A 19,093-nucleotide genomic window follows, 5' to 3' on the forward strand; every position below is an offset into this window, starting at 1 on the left:
TAATTCCCCACTTCACTGTTCCAGCCGGTTGCCTTGCCGAGGCAAGCTGGCTGCGTGACCTGGCAGAGCCATGGGTGCCTGCCTCCTCCATAATGTGGGGGTGATCGTAGCACTTGACCATGGAGTACTGCTATGATTATTCCTCTGAGTCACTTTGTGGGTCATGCCTGGCAGCGTGCAGGTCTTCCGTATGCTTCCTGCCAGCCACCGCTGCAACCCTACATCATCTTCTTTATCCCCCAACACCATGGCTCCAGGATAGAAATCCTCGGCCATCCCAGAAGCTGGCCTCTTCCTTTTAGAGCCAGGGGTCCCTATTCTGCTATGCCCCTGCATGGTGTAGATGAAGGAAACTGAGGCCCAGCTAGACTCGGGCTCAGGTCTCCTTGTTTTTAGAGCAGCCTGTGGTTCTTTGGTTCTTCCCCTATCAGAGACAATGAGGGATGTGGGCTCCGAGTTGACCATATCCTGGTCAACTTGGAGGGAGCGCCCAGAAGCCTTGCTACATGGCACGGTGAGCGAGGTCCTAGTGGGAGGTTCAGAAGGGAGTGCGACATCAGGAGAGGCTTTTTGCCAGCCCCCTTCCTGTGAGGGACGGGCCTGTGGAAGAGGGGCAAACTGGCCTTTCTTTGCACATCCTTACCCCCATGTCCTCCCTCCTTAGCTGTTGGAGTGGATCCGCCGCACCATCCCGTGGCTGGAGAACCGGGTGCCTGAGAACACCATGCACGCCATGCAGCAGAAGCTGGAGGACTTCCGGGACTACAGGCGCCTGCACAAGCCGCCCAAGGTGCAGGAGAAATGCCAGCTGGAGATCAATTTCAACACGCTGCAGACCAAGCTGCGGCTCAGCAACCGGCCCGCCTTCATGCCCTCCGAGGGCAGGATGGTCTCGGTGAGTGCAAGCAGCAGTGTGGGGCTCACCTTCATGCCCTCCGAGGGCAGGATGGTCTCGGTGAGTGCCAGCAGCAGTGTGGGGCCCGCTTTCATGCCCTCCAGGGACAGGATGGTCTCAGTGAGTGCCAGTGGCGTGTCAGGGGCCTGCCTGGCCACCTCCATCCCCACAACTGTTTGGAGGTGGGTTTTCTTTGACCTAGAAACCTGTTCCATGTTTCTTTCACTTTACCACCCAGGCTTAAGCCCAGGCACAGAGAGACAGCCACCCTCTTCCCAGACTGTTCTAGATCAGACTTGTTCACCTCAACTCCTAAGCATTTCAAACTTCCCCATACCTTAAAAAATAATGTCTTGAACCGAATATCTGGTCATACTGAACCAAGCAGTAATATTAATATTTACTTTCCTATTACCTTAAGTACCTTACCAACAGCAAAAACAAAGCAGAACAAACCCACTTTTGTCGTCATAAATAACAGATTAATTTTTGTAGTATAGCTCTGATATGCGAATAAGTAAATTATTAAAAAATATACTCTTACTAGCTGCTAGAAATTGTTTTAATTTGAAAAGACCTTTTTAGTCTTTTATTTATTTTTGTGATCCTAGGCACTGAATCCTGGTCCTCATGAATGTTAGGCAAGTGCTGTGATGCAAGGCCATATCCCCTACCCACTACTTTATCTTTTTCTGTGAGATAGGGTCTTGTTAACTCAGGCCGGCCTAGGCCTCACCCTGAAGCCCGTGAAGGCCTTGAACTTGAGATTCTCCTGCCTTGGTGTTCCACGTAGCTAGGATCACAGACCCGTGCTACCAAGCCCAGTTTTAATCCTTCTGTGTAAATATAATTTTAAGTGAATTTTTTTCTTAATTATTTATTTTTTTATTTTGTGTTCAATGGTGTTTTGCCTGCATGTGTGTCTGTGTTAGGGCATTAGATCCCCTGGAACTGGAGTTACAGCCAGTTGTGAGCTGCCATGTGGGTTCTGGGAATTGAACCAGGATCCTCTGGAAGAGTAGCTAGTGCTCTTAAGCACTCTCTCCATCTCTCCAGCTCCCTTTTAGGTGAATCTTAAGGCATGTTCTATATAATAAGATTCTTTGAAACAAAAACACCTGTAAGAAATTGGGTGTGACATTATAGACACTCATGGCTACAATCCCAGCTCTTGGGAGACAGAGGCAAGATGTCACTCCTTCCCTTTTACCCTGTCCCTAGGGCTTCATGAGCCAGGGGATCACAGGACAAAGTCATCAAAGTGCAATCTTTTATCCTTTTTTGTTTGTTTAAATGTTTGTTTGTTTATTTATTTATTTATTTATTTATTATTTATACAGTATTCTGCCTGTATGTGTGCCTGCACACCAGAAGAGGGCGCTAGATCTCATTATATATGGTTGTGAGCAACCGTGTGGTTGCTGGGAATTGAACTCAGGACCTTTGGAAGAATAGACAGTGCTCTTAACCTCCGAGCCATCTGCCCCCTCCACCTTTTATCCTTTCAAACAAAGAGTAACAATAACAACAACAACCCAAGCAAACAAATAAAAACCAGACATATTGGGCAGGACCGGAGAGGCAGGCCAATTGCAGAGAAAAAATAGGCCTGTGGTATCTACTATGCAAGCAGTTTGGAGCACCCGTCCTTTAAAGTTCAGGGCTTAATCAGGTGCTTTGGGGTTGTTAGAGTCACTATTAGCTAGTCCTGAGAAATAGAGGGAGTGCCCCTGATGTGGACAGATGCCCAGTGCATTGCCAGGACGGTGATGCTCAGACTCTCTAGTAGGTCCAGCTGGGTGCCCTATGCAAAGGGCATATGCATGTCTTTCTTCTCAGGATCATGGCTGGTTCCCTCATCCAAACTGCTATCCAGAGCCTAAAGGCTAGAATCTGGGAATCTTGGCTTAATAGAACCATGCGTCTCTTGGTGGCTCTAGTGTCAGTTTGCTTCGGTCTTCATTTGTCTGGCCCCCTCGCTCGTTCTTGGACCTCTGAGACTGGCCAGGATCCTGTTGGAAGCTAGTCAGTGCAGGAGGGCTCCACGGCTGGATGGCTCACGTGGACTCAGACCTTATTCCCTGTCCAGGAGGCAGGGAAATGCTAGTAGGAGCTGGAAGAGAGAGATGGGACAGTTGACTGTGACGTGTTTGGAGAAGCATCTCCCCTTGGAAGGCTGCAGCCCCTCCGGGTTCTCTGAGCCTGTGCCTCCCATCCCCGCAGGATATCAACAATGCCTGGGGTTGCCTGGAGCAGGCGGAGAAGGGCTACGAGGAGTGGCTGCTCAATGAGATCCGGAGGCTCGAGAGGCTGGACCACCTGGCGGAGAAGTTCCGGCAGAAGGCTTCCATCCACGAAGCCTGGACAGATGGTGAGCCCAAGCCTGCCGCCACCCACCTCCCATGGGCTCTGCTTTCCCACTCCCACCCACCCACAGCTTTTGTTTGTGTCGTCTTGTCTTGTCTGGGCTCGTAATAGCTGTCTGGCATCAGGCAAGGTCATTACTCTCCGGGTTGCTTCAGTGTCTGCCTTTGTAAAGTAGGGACAGTAAGTACCAGCCTCCCAGGGTTGTGAGAATTCAATGATGAGGTCGCAGCCATACTCAAAAGAGTTTCTGCCAGCCCTTGTGTGTGAGCACTTCTCTTTCCTGCTCCCATCACCGCCATTGGTTTTTTTTTTTAATATTTTATTTAAATTTTAATTTATGTGCATTGGTATGAAGGTGTCAGATCTTCGAGTTACAGACAGTTGTGAGCTGCCATGTGGGTGCTGGGAATTGAACCCCCAGGGCCCTTTGGAAGAGCTCTGAACCACTGAGCCATCTCTCCAGCCCCCCTCACCCCCCACCATTGTTTTTTTATTCCCCCAAGTCCCTCAGGGTGGCTCTCAATCCTGACACAGTCCCTAAGAAGCAGTGTCAATTTCCATGTCTTTGAAATGTAGATATTTCTGCCCCTCCTGTGTAGTGTAGTTGCCTAGGCTGGTATCTGGTTGTCTGCTTCTTGATGGCCAGGGTTAGCTGAGGAGAGGCAGTCATATGGGACCAAGCGACAGTCGTACTGGACCAGGCTTTTCCTCAGATGCTGGCTTGGATTAGAGCAGTTGTTCCCAACCCATGGGTCTCGACCCCTTTGGGAGCTGACTTTCCCTTTCACAAAGGTCACTTAAGGCCATCAGACAACACAGATATTTATGATTCGTAACCAAAGCAAAATTACAGTTATAAGGTGGCAGTGAAAATAATTTTATGGTTGAGGTCACGGCACAATGAGGAGCTGTATTAAAGGGTTGTAGCGTTGGGAAGGTTGAGAACCGCTGGATTAGAGCGAAAAATGGCTCCTGCCTATTTCTCTTGCCGGCCACATCGGCTAGAGCCCCTGAGGCAGAGCCAGTGGGCACTCCTGCAGTGAGATTTCTTTATTCAGCCCTGGTTCCTGTTGCTTTGGCCTTGGGCTAGAGGAAAATAGGGAGGATCACGTTCTAGAGCCATCTGTGAAGGGCCTGGCGTGGTAGGGAAACACCCTGCTAAGTGGGTGTGGTTAGGATCCTACATAAGTAAGTGCACGTGTAGGTACAGAGTGGCCCGGATTGCTGGAGATGGCCCTGATTCACCCACTTGTAATTTTTGTCTTATTTTATTTTTGTTTTGATTTGAAACAGTTTCACCATGTAGCCTTGGCTAACCTAGAACTCACAGTGAAGACCAGGCTGTCCTGGAACTCAGAGATCCGCATGCCTCTGCCTCTCTAGTGCTGGGGATAAAGGCGTGCGCCACTACGCCCAACTAGAGTTCCATTTCTTGAGACTAAGGAATTAACCCTAACCACGGAGGAAATTGTATGCACAGGGGCATCCACGGTGACATCTACCACAGGGCAAGCTGGGGTGGGGTGGGGTGGGGGCTGGACAGTACAGAGCAGTGGGGTATCTGGCCAAGAAAATGCCCACATCCATGGGTCCTGTGTCCCTGGATTCAACCAGCAAAATAATATTAAGAGCAAAAAGGAATTATGTCTGTGTTGAGCTCATATAGACTTTTACCGTAATTCCCTGGAGAATGTGGACGAATAGCTAGCTATATAGTATTTATACTGAAAGCAACCTGAGTGATTTAAAGCATATGGAAGAATATTATAGAGATTATATTGCAAATACTGTGCCATTTCACATATGGGATTGGAGCATCTTAGGATTCAGGTCCTGAAATGGGTCCCCTACAGATCTTGAAGGACCACTGTACCCCGGAAGACCTTGAAGCCATGGGAGAAATTCTGATAGCGTGTGCTGCTAAATATTTAAAGCAGAAAACATAATTTATATGGAGTAGATAAATACATTTATCTGTAAGTTAAATCTAAACTTACTGCGTTGTGATTTTAAGGGGGGAAGGGGCGGAGGCTCAATACCCTAAGATGGAAAGAAGTTGCTCTGTTTACTGTTGGGCACAGCTCGTAGCCTCATGGACGAGCATCCTGTGATGGCACACAGAGGATACACACGTAAGCAAGGCTAAGTTTGCCCCTGTCCTGAGAGGGTCGGTCCTTCCTGAGGCAGTTTGAAAGCATTTTTGCAAGGTCATTTCTCATCCCTGCCTTCCTTCTCTAAGAACAGGCCCAAATTAAAAGAGCTGCCCCTGTGCTGAGGTGAGGACATTACTGATGGTCTGAGAAGACTCTAGCCGGCCGGCGTGGATGGGAGCAGCAGAGGGCCTAGGTGTGCCAAGTGCACTGAGAATGTCTGCAAGGTTCTCAGCGCTAGCCCATTGCAACTAGGGACATTCTAAAGCTGTCCACCTGTGAAGTGCTTGGCTTGTTTTTGTTCTTCTTTCCTGGTTATTCCATAGAGCATACATTGCTATGTTTCCTGCTGTTGGAAGGCGAATGTCCGGCCTCGTGCATTTCTGCATACCCTTCATGTCCGATTAGTTTAAATGCCCTGGAAATGCTCCCTGGCAGGCAGTGGTCTTCCCGGTCAGTCCCTCCCCGTAGTGGCCGATTTTGGCTGCACCATCCACTCCCTCTTACATCGTAGACTGCTGTACAGTGCGCACCTCCATGGGAAATAGAGAGCTTCAGGGACTCAAGAGCTGGATGGCCGGGCCGGACACCGTTGCCTGGCTCCTGCTCAGCTGTGCCTTCCTCCCCATCTGACCCCAGGCAAAGAGGCCATGCTGCGTCAGAAGGATTACGAGACAGCCACCTTGTCGGAGATCAAGGCTCTGCTCAAGAAGCACGAGGCCTTCGAGAGTGACCTGGCTGCCCACCAGGACCGTGTGGAGCAGATCGCTGCCATCGCACAGGAGCTCAAGTAGGCCTGCTCTGATCTCCCTCCCTCTGGTGCCCCAGTGTGAGGCTGAGGTCTGCTTTCTCAGCTGTTTGGGGACGAGGGTGGGAAGGAAGGGGATATGCAGACAGATGGCGCTCGAGAGAGAAGAGTTGTGCCCATGTGGGAAAGGAGGCAGTACAGAAGGCAAGGCCCCTTCCTGGTGGGAGAGAGCTGGAACATTCCATTCTCATGCAGATGTTTGGTTGCTGCCTATTATCAGGGCAGGGAAGGAGGGTGCCCAGACCCTAGTTTATTTGATTTTGCCTTTTAATTATGAATTTCTTTTAAGTTAGCATAAAAGTAGTGGGGTTTGTTACGTTTTTATACTTTTTTTTTTATAAATTTGTGTGTGTGTGTGTGTGTGTGTGTGCGCGCGCGCGTGTGTGCAGGCAGGCAGGCATGTGCATGCCATGGTGCAGTGGTGGTCAGAGGACAACTTGAAGGAAGTGGGTTTTTTCCTCTGCTTTTCCTGTGGGCTCTAGGGCTTGAACTCTGGTCTTCAGGCTTGCATACAAGTGCTTTCACCCACTGGACCATCTTGCCAGCCCAGATTTTGTTTTTGTTTTTGAGACAAGGTTCAAATTGTAGCCTAGGCTGTCCTAGAACTCAATGCATAGCTTAGGTTAGCCTCAAACTTGTGACAATCCTCCTGTCTCAGCCTCTCAGGAGAGTGCTAAGATTACAGACAGACAGGTCGCCATGCCCAGCTCCCAAACCTTGGTCCTGGGCTCTGAGCTTTTTCCTTGGGCCTCAGCAGCTTCTGGTCATTAGTCATTAAGAATCCCTACCAGCTTTGGTTGTGGCGGGGAGGGGCTGTTGGAGAGAAACAGCCACCTTCAGCGTCCCTGCTTCCGGTTTCTTAAATTCCGCAGAGGCAGGAATGGGCGGGTGCTGGAAGGTGCACAGAGAAGCGCATTCCTGTTCCCTCAGCACTGTTAGTGCTCCTAACATGCCAGGAGCAGGAATGACAGTGTTTCTCCCCTCTTCAGCCTGTGTCGTTCATCACGTGACTCCTTGTTTCCTCCCACCCCACAGCGAGCTGGATTATTACGACTCACCAAGTGTCAACGCTCGTTGCCAAAAGATCTGTGACCAGTGGGACAATCTAGGGGCCCTCACTCAGAAGCGGAGGGAGGCTTTAGAGGTGAGGACTGTCCTGTGCCATGTGCCTCTTCCTCCTCCCCGGTTCTTTGCTTTTTAAGTTTTGAGGATTCTTTGGACCATCTGGGCCTAATGGGATGACTCACTTTGACCCAGATTGTGTGAGTGGAGATTCTGTCCCAACTGTAACCCGTCTCGCAGTTCAGTGAACCTGTCAGCTCAGCTCCAGCCTTTTGAGAGCCATCCTGGTCTGTAAACCAGACCCTCTTGGGGCCAGGACAAGTGGTTCCAATGTGGGATGACCTGTGCCTTGACAACCGAGACCCAGAGCCACTCAAGAACTGGTTCTTTTCAGTCTAGTGCTTCTAGACCAAGACATCTGGGGGGATCGACTCTGAGTGTCGCTCTGCTAAACATGCTGTCCCGCTTGATCCTCCCAGCGAACAGAGAAGCTTCTGGAGACCATCGACCAGCTATACTTGGAATATGCCAAAAGGGCTGCGCCCTTCAACAACTGGATGGAGGGAGCCATGGAGGACCTTCAGGATACCTTCATCGTACATACCATTGAGGAGATCCAGGTGGGCGACCTGAGAGACTGATCCTCTTTAGGATAAACTGAGGAGCAATATCGCAAGGGTTCCATAGATATTTGTGATGACTTTTTTTTGGGGGGGGGGGTAAGATTTATTTTTATGTTGTGTATATGGGTGTTTTGCCTGCATGTATGTATGTACACCACTTGCATACAGTGCCCAGACTCTCCTGGAACTGGAGTTACAGGTGGTTGTTGGCGGTCATATGTGTACCAGGAATTGAACCCTGGTCCTTTACGAGAGCAGCAAGTGCTTGTAACTGCTGACTCATCTCTCTAGCTTCCTACCCCCTTTTTAAAGATAGGGTCTCACAGAAATACATACAAGAAGGAAGGAAGGAAGGAAGATAGAGTCTCACAAAAAGAAAGGGAAGAAAGGGAGAGAAAGAAAGAAAGGAAGGAAGGAAGAAAAAAGAAAGGAAGGAAGGAAGAGAAAGAAAGGAGGAATCTACTGTGTACTCCCAGCTAGTCGGGAACTCATTATATAGACGGTGTTGGCTTCAAACTCACAGAGACCCTCTTGCCTCTGCCGCCCAGGTGCCACCACACCCAGCCTAGCGCTTTTTTTTTGACGGTGTGGAAGATGTACATAGTATAATATCCTGAAGATTAGGGGGTGTTAAGACAAGGTTTCCTTCCCATAGCCCTTCTAGCCCCCTGCTCCCCTTTTCAGAGGTAAGCAGTCTTGATCGCTGTGTGTATATAGACAAATGTATTTATTGATATGATCTTTGCACCTTTTCTTTGGTACACACAAAAATGTAGACTTTATTATATGCCATATCCCAAACCTTGATTTTTAACATTAATATTGGGCCTCCCTTTGGCTTCCGTCTTATTTGTAGCTATCCATCAAAATGTGTGCAGCGGCTAGGGATATAGCCCAGTTAGTAGAGTTTTTGTCTAGCATACATGAAGCCCAGAGTTCAGTTCCAGCCACTGCATAAAATGAGTATGTTGATGCACATCTTTAGTCATAGTATTCTCAAGGTAGAGGAAAAGAAAAGGGTTTTCTTCTGGAAGCTGAAGGACTAGTATTGGAAGAGGCTTGCCTCACCTCCATATCACTGATCTGTAGGGTGTTGAACTACCTACCCCCGACCCCCAATCGGTGGCTGCTGACTGTACCAGCCCCCAGGATATAACTTTGGCGTAGCTGGCTCTTGCTGTGGCTTTTCCTTTCTCTAGCTACCCTGCCATGCTGGTTCTCTGCCATAAGAGCTTGGGTTGGTGTCTCCGGGTCTTCAGTAGGCCTGCTGGGTTCCCTTTGCTTATCTTGTCTGAGGAGAGACCTGACTCCTCCGGGTACCAGTACTAACCCTGCCATTGTCTATCCAGGGACTGACCACAGCCCACGAGCAGTTCAAGGCCACCCTCCCGGATGCAGACAAGGAGCGCCTGGCCATCCTGGGCATCCACAATGAAGTGTCCAAGATTGTCCAGACCTATCATGTCAACATGGCAGGCACCAACCCCTATACAACCATCACGCCTCAGGAGATCAATGGCAAATGGGACCATGTGAGTTGAAGGGTTGATGGGTATAGGCTAAGCCATTGCACATTTCTGGTTTGTTGTTGTTTTGTTTGAGACAGTGTTTCTCTGTGTAGCCTTAGTTGTCCTGGACTCACTTTGTAGACCAGGCTGGCCTCGAACTCACAGTGATCCATCTGCCTCTGCCTCCCGAGTGCTGCGATTAAAGGCATGCACCACCACGCCCAACCATTGCACATTTCTTAAGGGCAGGATTTTTATCTTTATCTCATTGGTTTTCATTTATTTATCAGTGAATGAATTTCTGGTCCACGTTGATATCTTCACTCTCATTCTATTGTCTCCTCCCCCCTCCCCGTCCCCCCCCCCCCCCCCCCCGCACACTTTTATTTCTTTTCTTTTTTCGGTTTTTGAGACAGCGGTTCTCTGTGTAGCTTTGGCTGTCCTGGAACTTGCTATGTAGACCAGACTAGCCTCAAACTCACAAAGATCCACCTATCTCTGCCTCCCAAGTGCTGGGATTAAAGGTGTGAGCCACCACTGCCCAGTCCTTGTTGCATTTTGACTTGCTCATTTCCTTCAGTGGGGCCCCCGTTTTCTCACCTGAGAGCATGGGGCAGGTATCTGGCCTACCCACAGAGCCCCATGGCTGTTCCCATCCCCAGGTGCGGCAGCTGGTGCCCCGGAGGGACCAGGCTCTCACAGAGGAGCACGCCCGCCAGCAACACAATGAGCGGTTACGCAAGCAGTTTGGGGCACAAGCCAATGTCATCGGGCCCTGGATCCAGACCAAGATGGAGGTGAGTTTCATTATGGGAAGCAAGCAAGCTAGGGATGTTCCGTCTCTTCCTACTTAGCACCATTCCGGCCACCCAAGTCACATGCTTACTAGGAAGGCCCATGGAGGACTGAGGTCTGAATCCATGATTGCTCAGTTGGAGGGGGTGCTGATGGTTTGATCCCTGTGTCTGATTAGAGCAAAGTAGGACACTATTAAGGAGCTACCTAGGAAAGTTCCACAGGAAGAGCAACTGAATGCCTGGGTCAGCGCAGTCCCCCTGCGTTGCCTTGGCAGTGTCATCCCTTTCAGAAAGGGAGCTGAGCCTCTTAGCAAATGGGAGGTTGAGGATGAGGGAGGGAGCAATGGCTAGGGTGTGGTCACTGAGCATCTTGAGGGCAGAGTCCATGTCAAGCTTATGTGGGTGCACACACACACACACAGTGCTCATGTGCATGTGTCCCCAAGACTCTACTTGTAAATGCTCAATAAATACTAACAGCACCGAACTGAATGAATAAACCTGTTTCTGCCAAGAACCACTTACTTGAGCTGGCAGAAGTGCACCTTAGGCCTGGCCCATGGGGGTGGGTGGGGCTCAGTCGGGCCTGGACAGCCATCCTAGGAGGTAAAACATCAGGAGCAAAGACAGTTGTAGAGGAGACATACTAGGTGAACTGTGACATATGAGAGGTCGTGGCTCAACATCTGGTAGATGGGAAGTGGATGGGAACAAGGCTGCGGAAGGTATTTAAATGGCATGAGAAAGAGAGAGTGAGCATCCAGGTCAGCCATTGGTCCTGCATTCCAACCCTTTCCTCAGGCTAAGAGATATGTGATTGGTGGAAGATATTTTAACCAGCGCCAAGGCTTATTACATAACTATAGTACGCAGCTTCCTTACCAAGGAAAGTTCATGCTAAATATCTTTTCATGCTAAGTGTTGCCAGTGCTAGCCTCTCTAGGGTTGGGATGAGGACTGGTCCCTGCCCCATAAGTGCAGAGTGGGGTGGTCTGACGAGACATGTCTCCTTCCTGATGAGCAGGAGATTGGGAGGATCTCCATCGAGATGCACGGCACCCTGGAGGACCAACTCAGCCACCTGCGGCAGTATGAAAAGAGCATCGTCAACTATAAGCCAAAGATTGACCAGCTGGAGTGTGACCACCAGCTCATCCAAGAGGCGCTTATTTTTGACAATAAGCACACCAACTACACCATGGAGGTAAGCAGGCCTGGCCCTGCTTCTCCGGGAGGAAGCCTGGGGCCATTCCTATCCGCCACCTAGGGTAGTGTCTCCCAGTGAAATTTGGGTGTAGGCAGAGGAGTACTCTGTGCCCCCAAAACTCTGCACCTTCAATCTGCAGCACCTTCTGGTTGCCCTCAGAGAATGTGCTACCGAGTGTACGCATCTGTCCCCAGCTTCAGAACTCAATTAATTTGTTTGTTTGTTTAGTATTTTTTAATTTAATTTTAAGTTTATGTGCATTGGTGTGAGGGTGTCAGATCTTGGAGTTACAGACAGTTGTAAGCTGCCATGTAGGTGCTGGGAATTGAACCCCGGTCCTTTAGAAGAGCAGGCAGTGCTCTTAACCACTGAGCCATCTCTCCAGCCCCTTGTTTGTTTTTGTTTTGCTTTTGTTTTTGTTTTTGTTTTTTTTGAGACAGGGTTTCTCTGGGTAGCCCTACAGAACTCGCTCTGTAGACCATGCTGGCCTTGAAGTCATAGAGATCTGCCTGCCTCAACCTCCCAAGAAGGCTGGGATTAAGGGCGTGCACCACCACTGCCCAGCCCATGAATCTCAATTTTTAGTAAGCACTCAGCTTTAATTATGATACTAGTGGGCTCAAGGCCTCACTGGCTTAGGTACCTGCTTCCTAAATGGTGTCAGTTATTCATCCTTTAATGATAGGATATGCTCCTGGGTTTGCCTTGTCAAGTGGTTTCCTCCTTGTTCAAATATCCAAGTGTGCTTACCTTGGCTGCGGTGTAACTTGGTGGTCACCGAGACCACCAGGATATATATAGTTGGCCACTTTGTGGCACCAGCTTTATTGGTTTTGGTCAAAGGCTAATTTGTGGGTGTATGTGTGGTTGTCGGGTAGAACTTGCTGGGCGGGAGTCATTCCGTTTTTTGTCCTTAAGTTTTTCCCCACCACAAAATCTACCTTCCTTCACTAACAGTTCTATTGGCAAATTTGGATCGTGTTGTGCTTCCAGGCAGAGGCCTGTTCCTTCCTGGCCCTGTCAGGCCCTCTGTCAGGTCCTGGGAGGGTATGCTGTGTCTGTCCCTCCTGATGGTGATCCTGTAACTCCAGATAGAAGGTCAAGTTAACTGTTTTGGTCTTTTAAAATAATATATTTAGGGGCTGGAGAGATGGCTCAGTGGTTAAGAGCATTGACTGCTCTTCCAGAGGTCCTGAGTTCAATTCCCAGCAACCACATGGTAGCTCACAACCATCTATAATGTGATCTGATCATACTGTATACATAATAAATAAAATCTTAAAAAAAAATAATAATATATTTAGAAACCGGACATGGTGGCACATGCCTTTAATCCCAGCACTTGGGGGAGACAAAGGCAGGCAGATCTCAGTGAGTTTGAGGCCAGCCTGCTCTACAGAGCAAGTTCCAGGACAGCCAGGGCTAAACAAAGAAACCCTGTCTCAAAACATTTTTTTTTTAAATTTACTTTTATTTATGTTTATGAGTGTATGTCTATGCACCGTGCCTGTTCCTGGTGCCTGAGAAGGCCGGAAGAGGATACATCCCCTGCAATTAGAGTTTCAGATGGTTGTGAGGCGCCATATGGTGGTTGCTGACAATTGAACGAGAGTCCTGGAAAAACAACAAATGCTCTTTCACCACTGAGCCATTTCTCTTGCCCCTCGTTTGGCCGTTTTTGAGTTGTGGGGAGGAGGAGCCGGAGCCTGGAGCCTGGAGCCCAGAGCTCAGGCCTGGCGCCCCTTTCTGACGGGCTCACCGCTTGCTCTTAGCACATCCGTGTGGGCTGGGAGCAGCTGCTCACCACCATCGCCAGGACCACCAATGAAGTGGAGAACCAGATCCTGACTCGGGATGCCAAAGGCATCAGCCAGGAGCAGATGAACGAGTTCCGGGCCTCCTTCAACCACTTTGACCGGGTGAGAGCCCCACTCCTTGCTCACCTAGAGTGGCCCCTAACCCCCGACCCAGAGCCCTGGAGGGCACGGCCCAGGGCATGAGCCTGCTCCTTGTAGGTGAGGAGAGAGGAAGAGGCTTAGTATACCCCTTAGAGCCAGGCTTTCTGAGCTGGCCTTGGAAAGCCTGCCTTGCCCTGTAAATGCTCTCTGCATTCCTAGAGAGAACAGAAAGAGAGAAAGAGAGAGGAGAGGTCCCCTCCATCCTTGACTCTTCCTCTCCTGTGAGGACTCAATCTTTGGGAATGAGTCTTCCAAAGCCACAAAATAAAGCCCTATGCTGTGTGGCTTTGGGCACAGTCCCCTACATCTGCCTTGGGACAAAGGAACAAAAAAAAAAAAAAAAAAAAAAAGAAAAGAAAAAAGAAGTTCTGCCCCATCCAGGCTGCCTTTGGGACCTGCTGTTGGGGAGACTAATTTAGAATTCACTGGCCAGCCGGGCGTGGTGGCGCATGCCTTTAATCCCAGCACTCGGGAGGCAGAGGCAGGCAGATCGCTGTGGGTTCGAGGCCAGCCTGGTCTACAAAGCAAGTCCAGGACAGTCAAGGCTACACACAGGAACCATGTCTCGAAAAATAAAAAATAAAAAATAAAAAATAAAAAATAAAAAAAAGAATTCACTGGCCTGGGTTCTCATGTCAGCTTCAGGCCAGGCTGCATTGTCAGTGGGCTGCCCATTCCCAGTGTTCTGAGCTTGGGGACAGCCACAAGGGAGGTGGGGCATGAGGTCAGGGGCTTACCACCACCCTGCCTGCTTCACTGCCCTCCAGGTTCCTGGTGAGGTGGGAGGGTAGGGTTCTGGGTGACATCAGGTAACCTGGGGGCATTTCTAGGAGCTTCTCACCCTTGTGGCTCATCATGTCCCTCTGGCCCTGCTTTCCCAAGCAGGACTATGTGTGCCAGGGTCAGGGACGCCCCCCTCCCCCGCCCAACTCTGGAACCTTGTCTGTGTGTCTAACTGTGTGCACTTTTATTTCCCCTCTCCCCCACCCGTTTACCCTCCACCCTCTCCATCCGCATGCCTTTTGTCCCCGTGTCTTCCCCACACACGCCACCTTCCACCCCGGGGCATGGCCCATTCCCACCCCCCACCCCACCCCACCCCCTCACGGCCTCCTCTTCCCTGGCACCGCATGGCTCGCTGCCTGGCGCACCACGGCCCCAGGATCACTCCGGCACGCTGGGTCCCGAAGAGTTCAAAGCCTGCCTCATCAGCTTGGGTTATGATATTGGCAACGACCCCCAGGTACTCGCCTCCTGCATGGAGCACGCTCAAGGGTGGCCTCTGGGGCGAGAAATAACGCAGTCTCTCCTTTTTTTTCTTCTCTCTCTGTCTGACTCTCCCTGTCCCCCTTCCTGTCGGGCTATGGGGCTCATCCTCTTCCGCTGTCCCTGCCCTGCCCCCTGTTGGGTTCCTCTTGACCTCTGACCTCTGCTTCCGGTTATCTTTCCTGGCACCCTGCTTGGGTATCTGCTTCCTGTCCCTCCCTCATCACTTCTTCTGCATTCCTTTCCTCTGACCCTCCTTCAACATGCTCTTCCTATATTCTTGACTCCCCCTGATTCCCCTACCATAAACTGCACCCTTCCTTTCTGCTGTCTCTCTGGCCTCTGGCTGGCCCTTCCTCCTCCCACCTGTCTGTCCCTCCTGTGTCTTGGTGCCACTGCCCCACAGAAGAAGACGGGCATGATGGACACAGATGATTTCCGCGCCTGCCTTATCTCCATGGGTTACAACATGGTAAAGTAAACCCCATCCTCTACCTGCCAGGATTTCTGTTGCCCTGGCCGGGAGGCAGCCACCTACCTGGAGAAGCTAAGTTGTAGTTGTGGCGGACCCCACTGAGGCCCTTAGGTTAGAACCGCCCTCCCCAAGGGAGCCTCTTATCCCCGTCCTTGGGGAAGAAGGCGCCTGAAAACCAGACCATCCGTGGGGCCAGGGCGTGGCTGGGAGGCTTGGCCTCCTCATCTTGGCCTCTGAACCGGTTTATCTTATGATACTTACCGTGGAGAAAGGGCCTTTTTCACTCCCGCGGTAGGCACACCAACTGTGGTCGGCCACCCCAAAGGCTCGTAGGAATGGTCGCTCTGCTTTGTCTCACATGAGGACAGAGGGTTATACTTGTGCCCTGATAATAGCTCCATCCGCACCTGCCACCGCTCAGTCGTTGGCCCAGGCCTCTCTCTAACCTTGGTGTGTCCCTACTTCAGTTTTCTGAACAGGACAAGACACTTAGCTGGATGGACAGGTGATGCCTGTCTGTTGAGCCAAGTACAGAGCCCATGGGATGCCCGGCAGGGTTAAGGGCTGGACTGGAAGTGGACTCAGTAAAGCCCACTTGGCCAGCAACAGCTTGTGGTCTCAGATGAAGTAAGGAAAGCCCCTCATAGTGGTTGTAAGAGTCAAATAAAGAGCACTGTGCCCATGTCTGGCTCTTAGGAAATACAGAGTGATAGGGAAACAGCAAGTGTTGGAGCCAGACTACCTGGGTCCTAATCCTAGCCCCCTGTTTACTACCTCTGTGACCTTGAACAAGTCACTTGCCTATCTGGGCCTCAGATTTCCATATAATAGAAATACTGTGATTTAACTTAGTTGTAGTGATGATAAAATGAATTATAATATAGAACAACATCTAGAATATTAGCTGGCATACAATACATGCTATATGGGTGTCAGCCAGTGCTGATGTCATTGTCATTGTAGTTAATACCACCATTATTTTCTACAAAGGGAACCCAGGCATCTGTAGGGGGTGGGAAGTCCTGAGTCCTACTGTTGATCCCTGTCACACCCTTGGGGCAACCCAAGCCAGGCCTGGAGGGACCACCTGAGATGCTCCAGCAGGCCATGGGGTGACAGGTGTGGGTTGGCTGTTCTTTCCAGGGAGAGGCAGAATTTGCTCGCATCATGAGCATCGTAGACCCCAACCGCCTGGGAGTAGTGACCTTCCAGGCCTTCATCGACTTCATGTCCCGAGAGACAGCCGACACGGATACAGCAGATCAGGTCATGGCGTCCTTCAAGATCCTGGCTGGAGATAAGGTGGGTGTCGACTTGTGGCTCAGGCTCGTGGCTGGGATGTGAGCATCTCAGTCACTCCTCCCAGGGTTCCACTGGGCTTCATTTCCCTTTGCCCATCCTGTATCACCTTGGGCTCAACTGAGGTGTTAGGACACGGTATCGGCTTAAGGAGCCCAGCGAGTCGGCAGAAGCCACTTGTGCTGAGTGGCGGAGGCAAAGCTGGAGTGGTTTGGAGTATGCAGTTGGATGCCACCTTGTAGGGTCCGCAGAAGCCATCTAGTTGAAAGGACTGATTTTGTAAAGGAAGAAAGCCCAGAAAGGGGAAGTGGTCACCTGACTTTTAGAATGATCAGAGGGCAATCCCGTTTTTTCCTCACACTGAGTCCCAGAGGACTGTGAGATCTTTGGTCAGTCCTAGGCAAGTGGTTCTCAACCTTCCTAACGCTGTGACCCTTCAATACCGTTATTTTGGTTGTTACTGTTACGGATTGTAATGTAAATAGCCGATACGCAACCCCTGTGAAAAGGTCATTCGACCCCCAGGTTGAGAACTGATGTTCTAGACCCTTTCGCTCCTGCAAACAGCAGCTTCCAAGTTGACTGCTGGACACTCCTTAAGATTAGACACTGGCAGAGGTCTTTAGAGGGGCCAATTGAGTGGATGTGGGGGTCTCCTAGGAATTTACTTGTTTTGCCAGGGGACCTGTTGACAGACAACACTAGAAACCAGTAGGATGAATGAAAAGATTCTGGGTGGAAATATATACATATGATAAAGAGCATATAAATATATAATGTACATCTAAAACGTGTACATACACATAGATATTTGTGTTGTATGTATATGTGCCACATGTATTGTAGGGATCAAGGAGAACTAGGAGAGAGAAAACACAGGTACCCAACATTACTGGCAAGTTTACGACCTAATATTTGCGGCAGTGCCGCTTTGCTTTCCGGCCACTGCCAAGCTTTGCGACCCTGACCACGCTTTCTCTGCAGAATTACATCACCGTCGATGAGCTGCGCCGTGAGCTGCCACCTGACCAGGCCGAGTACTGCATCGCGAGAATGGCCCCCTACACGGGCCCCGACTCCGTGCCCGGTGCTCTAGACTACATGTCCTTCTCCACGGCGCTGTACGGCGAGAGTGACCTCTAACCCGCCCCTTCCCCCCCCCCCCCATGGCCCTCTGCGCGTGCGCTCCGCCCTGCTCCTCCTTCGCCCAGTCAGGCTGTCCGGGTTTGCTTTCAGCTCAGCCACCAAGGGCACGAGCTGCGACCCAGGCGGCACCTAGCCTCTCTGCCCGCAAAGTGACAGTTTACAAAATTATTTTCTGCAAAAAAGGAAAAAAAAAATTACATTTAAAAAAAAGTTTAAAAAAAACCAAAAAAAACTACATATTTTATTATAGAAAAAGTATTTTTTTTCTCCACCAGTCTTAAATGGAAAAGAGAAAACATTAACTATTTGCACCGAAGTGTTTTTGTCGTGACATAGGAAAATAATCAAGCACAAAGTTATATTCCATTCTTTTTACTGAACTTTTTTCTTTCTACCTGTTCCGTCTGCTGTATTCATTTCTCTAATCTCATGTCCACTTTGGGGGGGGGGGTGGCGGTTAGGTGGGTAACTCCCGTCAAAGGCACATTGGTGCATGTGTGTTTGCTAGCTCACTTGTCCATGAGAATATTTTATGATATTAAAGAAAATCTTTTGAAATGGCTGCTTTTCAAAGAAGATACATTCATGGCTTCTCATTTTTAATCTCCTCAAAATGATGGCTGGCCTGTTTTATGAATGCAGACTTTTTAACAAAATTTTTTTTGAATATTGCCTACTAAAGATAGGGCAAACTTGGAGATTGTGACGTTGCTTGGCACAGACTGTATTAAAAGCGACACTCCCGTGACACCACTTTGCCTGCTCCTTTCACTGACTTCCAGAAGTGGGGCGGGGTGTGTTGAGAAAGGTGAGGGGCACCTGTGCCCATCCTCCTTTTAGATTTTGAGTCTGGTATGTTTGGTCTTGTTTATTTTGAAAAGGAGGCCACCTTCAAAACTTTGAGAGGGCAGACATACTTGTTCTTAGCTAATTATATGTAAATTAGCTGAAGATAAGTATAGGAAGAACTTGTTGCAACTGGAAATTCTCCAGACCTAGGGTACCAGCATTCCGGTGCTCCGATTTCCAAAGGTAAAGTTAATCTGTGTCCTTAAGCATTGGGATAGGGGTCATGCAAGGACCACCACAACTATGAGAAAGTCCCGGGTGACTTAAGTCCGCCACGTGGGTTCCAGGGATCAAACTCGGAGGACCAAGCTTGGTGGTAAGAGTCGTTGCTTCGTGGCTAGCCCCTCATCACTTCTTATTTTTAACAGTCACATGTACTGCGACTTGTGAGGCTGGCCCTGTTGAGGACCCGCAGTTGCTAGCCAGCTGGTTCCTTGGGAGTTCTTAGACTTTAGAGCTGCTTGACCCTGTGACCTCCCGTTTGGGCTTCTGGGAAAAGGAGAGGATATAAGAAGCCAAGAAAGGCAGAGAAAGGGAGCGATTGAGCAGAGTGAGAAGAGAAGGGAGTTGAGCCACAGAAGGGATTGTCAGGGGACAACAGAAGAGATTGTCAGGGGACAATAGAAGAACCCACAAAGTAGCAAAGGAGAAGCTATAGTAACTTAACTATAATTTGAACAAAA

The 19,093-nt window shown here is 49.8% G+C and overlaps 1 protein-coding gene across 3 annotated transcripts in view; it reads left to right on the forward strand.

Moving 5' to 3' along the window:
- ACTN1 (actinin alpha 1) overlaps positions 1–18,309 on the forward strand; it is a 98,541-nt gene extending 80,232 nt beyond the window's left edge. The window contains exons 10-22 of one of the 3 annotated variants that reach the window (XM_084792277.1): positions 665–895; positions 3,119–3,266; positions 6,052–6,202; positions 7,256–7,364; positions 7,762–7,902; positions 9,255–9,437; positions 10,076–10,210; positions 11,235–11,414; positions 13,190–13,336; positions 14,538–14,618; positions 15,048–15,113; positions 16,260–16,418; positions 17,400–18,309. In XM_084792277.1, coding sequence (XP_084648403.1) covers positions 665–895; positions 3,119–3,266; positions 6,052–6,202; positions 7,256–7,364; positions 7,762–7,902; positions 9,255–9,437; positions 10,076–10,210; positions 11,235–11,414; positions 13,190–13,336; positions 14,538–14,618; positions 15,048–15,113; positions 16,260–16,418; positions 17,400–17,558 — 1,890 coding nt within the window. In that variant the 3' untranslated portion in view covers positions 17,559–18,309. The remainder of the gene's footprint in view (positions 1–664; positions 896–3,118; positions 3,267–6,051; positions 6,203–7,255; positions 7,365–7,761; positions 7,903–9,254; positions 9,438–10,075; positions 10,211–11,234; positions 11,415–13,189; positions 13,337–14,537; positions 14,619–15,047; positions 15,114–16,259; positions 16,419–17,399) is intronic. The other 2 variants (XM_084792279.1, XM_084792278.1) reach the window with 2 other exon arrangements.
- Positions 18,310–19,093: the final 784 nt, after the last annotated feature.

The sequence above is a fragment of the Acomys minous genome (assembly GCF_964271855.1).
Source record: "Acomys minous genome assembly, chromosome: 8".
Taxonomy (NCBI): domain Eukaryota; kingdom Metazoa; phylum Chordata; class Mammalia; order Rodentia; family Muridae; genus Acomys; species Acomys minous.